The 13,399-nt window shown below is 42.4% G+C and overlaps 1 protein-coding gene across 2 annotated transcripts in view; it reads right to left on the reverse strand.

Moving 5' to 3' along the window:
- Positions 1–5,618: 5,618 nt before the first annotated feature.
- The window catches only part of LOC306920373 (synaptic vesicle glycoprotein 2B-like), a 34,463-nt gene continuing 26,682 nt past the window's right edge, over positions 5,619–13,399 (reverse strand). Inside the window, exons 11-14 of one of the 2 annotated variants that reach the window (XR_013789649.1) lie at positions 12,818–13,018; positions 7,983–8,142; positions 6,486–7,093; positions 5,619–6,407 (exon numbers count right to left, since the gene is read on the reverse strand). Coding sequence is in view for 1 of the 2 variants with exons in the window: in XM_079497116.1 (XP_079353242.1) it covers positions 6,910–7,093; positions 7,983–8,142; positions 12,818–13,018 (545 nt within the window). In the remaining variant the exon portion in view is untranslated. Of the gene's footprint in view, positions 7,094–7,982; positions 8,143–12,817; positions 13,019–13,399 lie in introns of both variants that reach the window. The other variant, XM_079497116.1, reaches the window with a different exon arrangement.

Below are 13,399 nucleotides of genomic sequence, written 5' to 3' on the forward strand. Positions count from 1 at the left end.
AGAGCTTTGAGGTTCCCAGGGCAACGGTGTGGCCTGTGGGGGCTCCTGTCCAAACAAAGAGAGGTGCTAATTACTCACACCTTGCAGCTGCCTGGCACACTTCTCTGTGTTGAGGAAGTCACAAGATCAGGAAATCACAGGAAAAACATGCATGAAAGCGGTATTACTGGGAGTGAAGAGTAATGATTCATTCATTTACATCATCTGATTCAAATGGCATTTCCATTCAAGCACATCCTCTTTGTTGAAAAATACAAATACAAATGCAATAAAATAAAAACATTTCCAGCATTTAAAACATTTAATTTGCAGCTTCTTTTATTAATGCTTTTTTAACCTTTTGATAGTTCAATGTTTATTTTCTGAAAATGACAATTTCTCAATTTCCCAGAATTCCCATCTTAAGTTGAAGTCCCCTGCTTTATTTTGGATAATAATTCGTTCTAACTTTCCTCCATCATCGCTCCATGGCCCCTATAATGAGGCTGTGTAGGTGTGGGGGCCCGCACGCAGTGGCAGTGTGTATCAGGTCCATGAGCCCTGTTCCCACAGGCAAGCGTGTCACATTTAACTCCTGGTCTTCATCAGAAGTGACACCCAGCAGACAGGTGAAACACTCGTTACTGGTTTATTTACCGGTATGTCAAGGGTTCAAGTGAGCTCTGAACTCTGACGATATTGAACTTTTATAATCCTCTAATGACAACTATTACTATACTCGTACAGTACACAGATACGTTGATGTGAAGTGGTCATGTTCAGGGAGCATGCTCTTTCACTCCAGCCCATAATAAACATTTTCCTCCTTATGTTCACAGAATTGACGTTTCATTTCAGCTTGATTGAAACTTAGCTTATGAGCCACATGCCAAGAGATAAGTCTCTCATCATGCTCAGGTAATCTGCCCCGTTCCTTCTCAGGGGTAGAGAAGACAGTGTGATGTTTATGGTCCGTGCACTTCAGCCCTTACCAGCTCACACCTTGTGCACAGAGCATGATTCCCATGATGGACGCCCGGGGTTTCAGCCTGCTTTCTCCTCTTGGCTACTTCACTATGTGCAGTGATGCTGTTGTCCAGATTCATTTTCAGTGTACGCAAGAGGTAGAGAGGACATTCAGTATTTCTTAAGTGCATTTGACAGGAACAGGCCATCTAACCTGTAGTGACAATGTGACATCTCAATTATGTGACAGCCTATACTATAAGTAGACACTAATTAATCAAACTCCCCTGTTCATAATAACTTACTGTAATTGCTCATGCTAGAGCAATGTAGAGTGAATCTATTCAATAATTTGTATGGGCATCATTCAATTCATAGATAGATACAATATTGATCCCATGAGGGGAAATTCACCTTACAACAACACAAGCAGTATTAAGACAGATATAATTATAACACCCAGAAAATAAAGTACTCAGTTTAGCTCTATTACTCCTGTCCTGTCCGCGCCTAATTTTGCGTCGCCTGACATTTTAACAACAACTAGATGACACCACATATCTGTGACCCAATGACCCATGTTCATAGACCCACTGATGCCAGCCTTGAACCCTGTTCCTGTTAAGATCACATTCCCAGGGTGGAAGAATTAAAAGTGTGAATAAGGTCCAGTTTATTATGGGAGCACACGCTTTAGCTGCCAACTCACACCTTGTCCTGGAGCTGCTGCCTTTCCCATGGACCCCCTGGCTGCCACACAGGACAGCTTCATCTGGACTGGGGGGGGGGCGGGGGGACTGCTGCTGGAGGTGCCTACTCCTCACACCTCCCAGCATATATAAGGAGCAGCCTTCCCTCTCCTCCTCACACTGTCTTCTGCCTGCCTTATCACACACACACACACTGACAAGAAAGAACACTGAACCATCTCTACTGCTGCTACTTCTACCAGCACACTGAAGCAGGAGAAAAGGACATTATTATCCCCACAGGAACCAGCTTTAACCGCTACAACTACTACAGCTACTGCAGCTCCTTTTTTAGCAGCAGCTACAGTATGGATGTGTCCTACTGCGCTCCTCATCTCCACCTCCAGGGGAACCTCCTCAGCCCCTCTCTGTTTGATGAGCTGCTCCTGGACGAGAAGAGCTTCTGTGACCAAAACCTTCAAGCCTTCGACACTGCCTCAGACTCTGGCTATTTCAGCGCCTACAGCAGTCTGTCTCCCACTTCCTCTGTCGACTCCTTCAGTTTCTCACCCCCTACCACCACCACCACCACCACCGCAGCCACAGCCACTGCCACTTTCTCCGAGGAGGGCCTTGGTGAGGTCTTGGACCAGTTTGTCTTCGGCGTCCCCGAAACGGTAGCTCCGCTCAAACAGGAGATGCAGGAGGTCCACATTTTTCAGAGAGCCGGCCCGAGCCACATTCCAGCGGACAGCTCTGCAACGGCGTACCACAATAAGGCAAGCACCGCTACCACGTATACGAGGAAGTCTAGGTCCAAATACCCGGGGAAGAAGCGCGAGAGTGCCAGCGAGAGGGAGAAGCTGAGGATGAGGGACCTGACCAAAGCCCTCAACCATCTGAGGAACTACCTGCCTCCCTCCGTGGTCCCGGCCGGGCAGACCCTCACCAAGATCGACACGCTCCGCCTGGCCATCAACTACATCTCCGACCTGTCGGACCAGCTGGGGCTCAGTGATGAGGTGCTGGCCGAGAGGAAGAAGACAAAGAGAAGCTCCTCTTCTGCCGAAGAACAGCAGCAGGAGCAGTCCTCCTCCAGCCTTCAGGACTTCAGCGAGATTCTCCAGGGTCATTCTCTGGGATCCAGCTACAGCCCACAGCAGGCGGCATGTTACAATGGCATGGGTACCGTGGAAGAAGCTTACAGTCATCAGTACAGCCACATCTCCCCTCTACAGCACTCTTATCCGGCGAGTTATACTGGACCAGTTAACCAGCAGCAGTACTGGCTACCACAACTCAACCAGCAACACCTGCAGTAGACAGTGGACACCATGCTTTCTGAACAGTGCTACTGGACATTTCCCGTCTCAGGACGACAGGCTCCTTAATTGTCAACATTAATTGCAACAATGAACTCTCATGAAAGACATTAGGACAAGAACAAAACGTGTTCTTGTTAATTTATATAAAGTATTCTATTTTTATGTATTTAAAAACCAAATGTTCTGTACCTATATATATTTATATATCTTTTTTTACTGCAATGTATATTTATTACTTTTTCTACAATGTGTTGGTAACCCAAAATAAAAATGTATTTATCATAACAATTTGTCTTGTTAATCTATATTTATCTGTTATATCTCTATATATCTAAATGTTTTTAATTAATCAATATAACTTCCTATCAATACAGATTTCAGAGCCCACTTTACAAAAGCTGCCAGTTTATTTGTGCAAAGAATAAACCAAGTGAGGGATTATTTAGAACAGTGCATTATTATCCACCTGTGGGCCGGGGCCCCATGTGGGCCATGAGGATATTGCAAGCAGGTCCCCAAAGAATGTAATATATATATATATATATATATATATATATATATATATATATATAGTATTAGTATTTTTTCTTTAAAATCTTGAAATATCAATTAATTATGAAACCGATAAATAGCAACTTGAAGTACTATACTAGTAGTACTAAGCTTGTGTTAGTTCCAGTCCCAAGCCGAACACAATCGATTGATTGCACACAGCCCACCCACCTGCCCACTGAACGGAAGCCTTTCAACTGCCGTTTTAAAGTGGTCAGATTGGTGGCCCTGCTCCAGAAACAGTTGAGAACCACTGCTTTATAGAAGAAAGAAAATATATTATTTAAGTAATTCATTATCTTAACAGTGGATGTAGGGTTACAATTTCATAGCGGACCCATGCATAAATGCTAATAAATTATCTATATTTCAGGATGGACAATATTTTGAGATTTGGCTTAGTAGGACAAATTACCTTTTTAATTAAGTCACACACCTGTGAATAAATAAATAAATAACATAAGGTTGTGTTTTAATGTGTCATATTTGACTTGTACTTAAACAAAACTACAAAGAGGGAGCGCTGATTAAACAAGTCATCTGAGTGACCCCATTGTCACCAACAACAAGGTGTCAAGCAGAGTGAAGTGAACACTTCCATTCTAAATAGTTTAAGGAAGGTCCCCTGCTGTTCTGGCTGCCAGTTGGTCTTCCAGTCAGGTCACTAAACACCTGGGGGTGGGGGGGGGGGGGGGGGGTCAACCCTTTAACTTACAGACCATTGAGATGCAGAAATGACCAAGGATGTATTGTATACTAAATAATAATTTTAGGCAATGTCTGAGTGAGTTGTGTTGGTTTTGTACTTGAAAACGTTATTTTCCAATGTTTCGGATTTCACGCATATATCTCTGCTTTTGTTCTTTGTCATAATTGAGGTTAGACTTTTATTCCTTTGCTATTCTAATGTCCATTGTTATGACAACACTAGCCGCCCTTTAAGCCCCGTTTTCACATAGCCAAAGTGCAGGACGTATAGTCGAAACTTTGAAATTCATGCCACGTGAAAACGTATAAAGTTGCAAAAAAGGTGTTGGAACTAGAAGCCCTGCAAGACAACTCCTTCAGAAAACACAATGAGCAAAAACCTTTTACTTGAGCATTTCAAATAGCCTATACTACTACGCAGTAAGTCACCAGAGCCACTCATTATGTCAGCAATGAACACAAAACACAATATTGTTTTATTGTTTTTAATATTGTTTTACCATCACAAAACAAAATAAAAGTATCAGGGTCATCTGTTTACCGTCTCACATATTTAGCTGTTAAAAAAAATAGACAAACAGTTGTTTTGTACCAAGTTGCTATGTAGGCTGTCTAACATTTATTTACGGGGGGACTAAAAACAAAAACATCACACCTTATCAGAAGTTTATCTGGTTGTCATGCTACTCACACTTTGCTAATCCTTATGGATTAATAAGCAATTATAATAACTGTTCACGTTTATTTGTAAAATATGTTGCCCTACAAAAGGCCAAGAGCACCCTCATTTTGTGTTCAGTGTTCACATAGCGAGGCCATGTCAAGGATTTAACATTCGATATAATGTCCACACTTCTCTCTCAAGAACTGATGAAAAGAAGTGATCATTTTCTTTGTTTTAGCACATGGGCATTCACATGCCCTTTGGCTTTGTATAGTGGTGACGTTGAAAGTGATTTTTGTGTCGGCATCCAACACATTAAATGAATCCCATTATCACTGCTGACATACAGTACACAGTAAGCTACCAAACATTCAAATGTAAAAAGGAAAAATACAGAACACTTATCATCTCAATCACTTTTTGTCATTTGATCCAGTCATCACGTTGAATTTGACATTGAATGGACCATATAAACAGAAGAATTGCTTTCATGTCCTACATTTGCCAGTTCCTGTACAATGTACATAATTGAAGGATTTCTTTCTATTGTATTGTACAACTAATATGGACAGGTCTAAAGTATGTACAAACAAGACTGGTCTTTAAACTATAGTACTGCGCGCACACAACGCACGCACGCACGCACGCACGCACGCACGCACACACACACACACACACACACACACACACACACACACACACACACACACACACACACACACACACACACACACACACACACACACACACACACACACACACACACACACACACACACACACACACACACACACACACACACACTCTCTCACACACAGCTCTTGCCGCAAACGTAACATGTCCTTGCGTTGGCTTTAACTGACATTGGACAACTGTTGAACTTGAAAAGGAGAGCATCATAGTTAATTATCTTGTTTGATTGTTTTTTTGTTTGAAGAAAAGCAGAACAATTTATTACATTTGTCACAGGAAAGGGTTCATAATAGACAGAATCAAAATGTATATTGTGTGTGCTATGTATAACAAACAGATCTATAGGAGCAACGTTTTGGGTGGGGAGTACTGGAGTTGACATTCACAAGTGACATACAGTATGTGTATAGTGACATAAATAGACACTGGCAGCCATAGAAGAGGGAACATAGGAGAAACCAAGGGAGGTTTCAATAGGCAACAAGACAGTTCTATTCAAATAACAATACCAGCCTCTCCTCTCCTTCACATTGAAGGCTGTTTTCTACCCGCAAAACAAGTGACTGCTGACAGCAGTATTACTGAAAAAAGTTGCAGATTCTCGTCTGTCTTGTCTTAAGGGTATGAATCACAGCATGGGATCTCCACTCATATTGAAGAGAACACAGCACACTGTGCTGAACACGCTCACAATGGGCTCTATGCACACAGAATAACTCTTCCTACTTAAGGTTAGGTGTTACAGATGATACTAGTGTACGGTGGTTCTCAAACTTTTTGATTTCAAGGACCCCCATAACTCTGTCTCTGAGAGTGTACAAATGTAACCACCTGTAAGGGTCCATTTGGTTCCATATACACTCTCTGAGTTACAGACCAGTACGGGCCATTTAGAACCCACTCAAGGACACTTTGAGACCCACCTGGTGTAGCAGTGTTTCCAGTGAGCACAGATCAGAATGGAACAGAGCCTTCATTTAGTATAATCGGTAACACCTGTGAAGGAAGTAGGGAATGTTGTTTCCAAAATGGCATGTGTGCAATGCATAGAGCCCATTAGAACACTATTCTCTGGATTTCACATGTACCCTAGTTCTGGGTTTAGGCTTAAATCCAACCACTTCTCCACCACGCCTCTACTGTGTCCCTCAAAAAAAAAGGAAAAAAACTGAGAAAGAAATATGAAAAACGTAGTGGACCGCTATATGCCACAATGCCCCACCTCACCCCCCAGACAACAAAAACACAAAAAGCTTTACACGTACATTACTGTAGTTTGTATTTGTTTTGGCCATTGGGGGCTTCATGTGGGGGAGGTTTTCACTCAGGAGTTTCAGGAAAGGATTTTCTCGCGTGTCTCAGGCAGTTTGGTAGCGACCAGACCACCGCAGACCAGCGCAGCGAAAGCCATGAAGATGGGGATGATCTTGGTGACACCAATGAAAGCGGAGAACAGGAAGGTCGCGATGACAGCTGCGAACTTGCAGATTGCATTCAGGATGCCGAATGCTGTCCCTCTGGAGAGATAGTGGGAGAGGGTGGGGGAGAGAGGGAGGGATTCAGGGAGAGACAGAGAGAGATGTTAGACGGGAAGTTAGACAGACAGACACTTGAATGAAAGCAAAATAAAATATCATGTTTGTTAGGCCAAAATTCCCTATTTGTCTATACAACACTTGCTTTTCGCTTCATAGTGTTTGATAGAGGGATAATAAAAATCATGATTGATAGACATTTCACAAATTATAGAGAATTTTGAATATAAAAATCACTTGAGAATTGGCCTAGCATGGCTTAGTTAAATTGCCGGTGTTCTATAACCAAAAACAGACAGCAGATAACGCATAACTTATGTCTTAAGTGTTTGCGTAACTTAGCAATTAGATGGCTCCTATCTTCATCTACTTTATTGCTAGTTTGACCATGCAGGTTCAGATGCTCTTTCACCTTAATCCTACTATAACTTTAGAGCTGTCTGTCTGTCCTAACCCATGGGCATTGACCATTAGCTTATATGACGGCCAGGGTTGCCAGGTTATCTTTAGCAAGAGAAACAAGCAACTGGGTCTATGAAAACAAGCCCAAAGCCCTGTGTACTGCTTCCAGGGTTGCCAGATTAGCTTTTACAGGAGTGTCACACTCTGTCCTTGAGTAATTTTGAGAGCTGGTTCAGCTGGCATCATCACAAGGAGAACAAGCAACCGGGTCTATGAAAACAAGCCCATGAAAGCCTTTCTCCCTTTAAACAGTGTGTGTTATAGTTTGGTTGCCCTGCGAACGACAATAAAAGCCTGGGTACTGCAAGGCCAGGGTGCTCTTAACCTCGGACGACGTCTCGGCAACTGACAACCTGAATCCATGCATACATCCTAACAAACAGGGCAGCCAGCCAGATAAAGAGCCTACCTTTTAGATGATGGGTACAGTTCTACTGATATGACCTCCAGGCCGTTCCATGCGGCTATACTGAGAGTGCAGAACATACACTGCCAGCAGATCACAGCACCCTGACTGAAACTCAGTAACAGCAGGAAGCTGCAGGCTGATGACGCTAGCATAGAATAACCTGTAAAGGAGACGACAAAATTAAGAGATGAGAAGAAAGGAGAGGTGAGGGAGAGGGGGAACTAGCTGGGCAGATAACATGCAAATTACAGGTGAATCGTTCACTTGCGGATACAAGCACCAAAATTGGTACACATACTCCTTAGGGATTGCTCTTTTGATAAAACCATTGTGCCAAATAAAATTTCAATATGGCGGCCATTTTTCAAGATGGCCGCCATTGAATATACAGTAATATTGCATTTCGCAATAAATTCCCATAGACTTGTCCTATTTGAATGATCTTGGTGTCAAATCATACATTGTTCACTATGTAGAATCCACATTTGGACCCATGGACTTACTCACTGGCTTCCTTGTACAATATATCAGTCCCGGAATCCTAATATTCTGCTAAATTAGAGGTTTGTGTTATGCCTGACTCGGGTAAAATGGATGGTAGTGTATAACTTAATATTGTTAGAGGTTTAGTGTGTGTATGTGTGTGTGTGTGTGTGTGTGTGTGTGTGTGTGTGTGTGTGTGTGTGTGTGTGTGTGTGTGTGTGTGTGTGTGTGTGTGTGTGTGTGTGGTGGTGTGTGTGTGTGGGGGGGGGGTCAATGTAGTAGCTCAACAGAGCGGATGTCAACATACAGCCAGGGCACACTGGTGGCACCGCTCCTGTGAAACTCAGCATGGGGTTCAGTATCAGCTGAGTAATTTGTTTGGTGTAGCTAAATAATGACTTCAGTGTCCCAAATGTTGTCTAATAAGCCCTGCATCTTTTAGCTGTGTAGTAGTGTACCATGTATGATGTTCAGTTAGACAACCGTGCCTGAATTGACAGGGTACCAGCACGGGAGAGCCGAGCCAATGGTAAGGGGGCTATACATGACGTATTCATGGTCTTACCAACATGGTGTACAGATCGCACAGGACTTAAATGATACTGGATGAACGATCAGGCTAGGTGTAGATCAGATATTTTATTGTCAAACCTAGTCGTATCCCATACCTTATTGTGCATGATGGCGGTAAAAGGATAATCCCTCTGCCTTGATTCACTGAATACAGATAATGGTCATATACTGTGATACCTTGATTACCATTCACCAAGATTGCAAATATAGATCCAGGACCGTCTAAATTCAAGACTGACTGGAGCAAGTGTTGTCTTTGCAAATAGAAGAATAGTAAAGAGCTCTCATCACCACATGCAAGACAATCACAACATGATGGCTACACTATGATTGCAACTAATATTCCCCTCTTTCACACAATGAATGAGATGCATATTAATACAATGTATCCAGACAGACTTGATGATGGTGGTGGCATTGAAGAAAGTCTGAGGAGGAACAAGGCGCAATATCACAAAAGTTGTTGCATTACGAAACTGGAGAGTGAGAATCACAAAACTAAAAGCAGAGTGCACTCAGCCAGTGGAATGCAGCTGGGTGTTGATGCATCTGCTGTCAACTCCACAAGACTGAAGGAAAAACTGCTGTCAGAAATACCTGAGTTGGAGGCTCACAAGCAGGTAAGCCTAGGGATGTTCTTTTGGCTTTCCTTGGCTTGTCAGAAGCCTCTGACTCTTATAGTGAAGCTATTGTCCTTAGCAAAGCAGCTAACATCTTGTGAAGACATATATGCTGGACCACAAGTCCCTCCAAATCAGGTATTTCTTACAGCAGTTTTTCATTCAGTCTTGTGGAGTTGACAGCAGGTGCATCAACACCCAGCTGTTCCAGGCACTGGGCGTACAGGTGAACTATGTCTGCAAGTCAGAGGACTGAAGGACCCTCACCAGATCTGATGGTCTCCACTAGATATGTGACTAGCTCTGAGAATTCCTGTAGGTGGGCAACTGGGCATCCTCTTCGGTTGAATGTTCCTCTTCCAGTCTCTTTGTGGTTGTGAGGTACGACCTCTCTCTATTGTACAGGTCTGCCAAGCATGCAGCATGCAGGTATTGGAGCAATAACATCTCCACCACTGAGTCTTGCAAGAAGTTTTCCGTCATTTAAAGTTTGGGCACATTCATTAACTCTCTTATTGAGATTCATCGTCATAGCTTTCTTGTGAGTTCAGAGTATGCGTCACATCTGAAACATCTTTGGCTTTTAATGCTGGTTCTACTCCACTTGGTCTGGCATTCCACTGGGTGATCACTCTCTGCTTTTCGTTTTGTGGTTCTCACTCTCTCCAGTTTCGTGTTGTTGAACATAATGCGACAACCTTCGTGATATTGCGCCTTGTTCCTCCTCAGAGTTTATTCAATGTCACCACCAGGGGAATTAGTTGTTGTTGTGATTGTCTTGCATGTGGTGATGAGAGCTCATACTATTCTTCTCTTTGCAAAGACAACACTTGCTCCAGTCAGTCTTGAATTTAGGCGGTCCTGGGTCCATATTAGACATCTTGGTGAATGGTAATCAAGGTATCACAGTATGATCATTATCTGTATTCAGTGAAGAGGGATTATCCTTTTACCGCCATCATGCACAATAAGGTATGGGATACGACTAGGTTCGACAATAAAATCTACACCTAGCCCATCCAGTATAATTTAAGTCCCGTGCGATCTGTACACCATGTTGGTAAGACCATGAATAAGTCATGTATAGCCCCCTTACCATTGGCTCGGCTCTCCCGTGCTGGTACCCTGTCAATTCAGGCACGGTTGTCTAACTGAACATCATACATGGTACACTACATGTAATCTAGCTAAAAGATGCAGGCCTTATTAGACAACATTTGGGACACTGAAGTCATTATTTAGCTACACCCAACAAATTACTCAGCTGATACTGAACCCCATGCTGAGTTTCACAGGAGCGGTGCCACCAGTGTGCCCTGGCTGTACGTTGACCCCCCCCCCCCCCCCCCCACACACACACACACACTAAACCTCCAACAATATTAAGTTATACACTACCATCCATTTTACCTGAGTCATACATAACACAAACCTCTAATTTAGCAGAATATTAGGATTCCGGGACTGATATATTGTACAAGGAAGCCAGTGAGTAAGTCCATGGGTCCAAATTTGGATTCTACATAGTGAACAATGTATGATTTGACACCAAGACCATTCAAATAGCACAAGTCTATGGGATTTTATTGCGAAATGCAATATTACTGTATTTTCAATGGCGGCCATCTTGAAAAATGGCCGCCATATTGAAATTCTATTTGGCACAATGGTTTTATCAAAAGAGCAATCCCTAAGGAGTATGTGTACCAATTTTGGTGCTTGTATCCGCAAGTGAACGATTATTTCCGCTATCTGCCCCGCTAAACATAACTGTATCAAGAGAAGCAGAGTTTTGTGTCCACACTGTAAAATATAGGGCTATATCTTGCGCCACCCCTTAACCTTTATCCCTAAACGTATTTGCCATTTTTTAATATTTTATAAAACCTTTTAAAATAGTTCAAATAGCTGATCTATAAGCTCACAACGTGTATATGTAGATAAGGGGTAGATAAGGGGTAAGGTATCCATTATCCAGGTATCCATTATGCCTAAACTTATTAGCCATTTTTTACTATTTTAAAACATTTAAAAATAGTTCAACTAGCCAATCTACATCGACATGTTGTTAGCTTGTAGATCGGCTATTTGTACTATTTTAAAATGTTTTAAAATAGTAAAAAATGGCAAATAAGTTTAGGGATAAGGGGTAAGGGGTGGTGCAAGATAGTGTTTTATCCCCTTAAAGGTAGGGCAAGTGATATTAACCGTTTTCCGTTTTCAGCGCTAGCATTTATTGAAAAATTAGGTTCTAATTCACGCCAGCATTTTTTCCGGTCGAGCTCTTATTTTGAAAAGCCACATTTCGGGTCTACCGTAGTAGTATTAACCTAGGACGCTGAACGGAGCCTGGGGAGGCCTTGTTTACAAGATCGATCTATGTTGGTGCACTGGAGAGCTCCACATCGCCGGCTCTGTGCTGTCAAAGAAACGCTGTTTTGACCAAAATGCCATCTGGGACAAGGAATAGGAGATACAGGCAATTGAAAGAAACGGATAGAATGGATTATTATGGCGACGACGATCTAAGATGGATGATCCAGTGCTGTGCTAACAACATAGCTACCTAACCGGCTAACGTAAGTAGCCGGAATGCACTATAAAAGCGCAATTGCCATTAATCAACGGCAATGGCGTTAAGCGTTAGTATCGAAATTAGGCTTCAATTGGCCTTAATCAACGGCAATGGCGCTGAAAGTATTAACAAAACGTTTTTTTGTAAAAAGGTTAAATCACTATTATGATAGTAATCATTGCATGCTATATAGTGTTTGTTCAGTGTTTGACAGTGGTCTCCAGCTCTTTAATAAACATAAAATACATTTTCAGGTAGGTGACAAAAGTTCAGCCAATCAGGAGAAAGTAGCCATTTATCAGCTTAATTCTTATAGTGTTCCAGTTCCATTTTTGTCTACTCATTTCTTTGTCATCACTTACAATTCCATCTGTATCCTGACTGAGTTCGCAATCCTAATTGGATAAAATTGGTATAGCGAACTGAAAATGCATTTTCTGTTTAATAAAAAGCTGGGGAGACTCCTGTTACTGAACAAACACTCTATATTCTATAACAGCATAGAGTTTTTAACACTTATTTTAACCAAAGACCACCTTTAACCTACCTAAAGTTTGGATGCACATTTCGGGCAAATTTCTCACCTATAATTTTGATGCGGCCTATCTTGTCCATCATAATTGCTGAGATAATGTTGCCAGGCAACACGGCCAGGCTGCCCAGGAAGCTGACCATGTAGATGACGATGTCGTTCTCCTCCTGGAAGTTAAGATGGCAGCCTTTCTTTGGGTGGAGGAACGTGGTGTTCTCCATGTAGCAGCTTTTAAACTTCTCCTCCCACAGGTCTGTATGAGATTACAGAGAGAAAAGAAAAGCAGAATAGTTTTTTACTTTTACTTTTTAATTGGTAAATGCCAATGGTGCATTTATATAGCGCCTTTATCCAAGGCACTCTACAGAGATTGTGCATTACATTCACCCATTCACACACACACTGATGCCGGAGGAAACCATGCAAGGCACCAACCTGCACATCGGGAGCAATTAGGGGTTCTAACTCTGGCCTGGGGGAGCCCGGGTTCGAACTGGGAACCTTGCAGTTCCCATCTCGACCTCTGAGCCAGTGCCGCCCCTGATTGTTTGATTGACACATTCATTCACCCTTTGTAATTTTAATTCTATTGAGGTTTTTATAAGGAACACAGTCATAGTCCGGAACGCAACAC

Source organism: Electrona antarctica (genome assembly GCF_951216825.1).
Source record: "Electrona antarctica genome assembly, chromosome: 3".
Classification (NCBI taxonomy): Eukaryota; Metazoa; Chordata; class Actinopteri; order Myctophiformes; family Myctophidae; genus Electrona; species Electrona antarctica.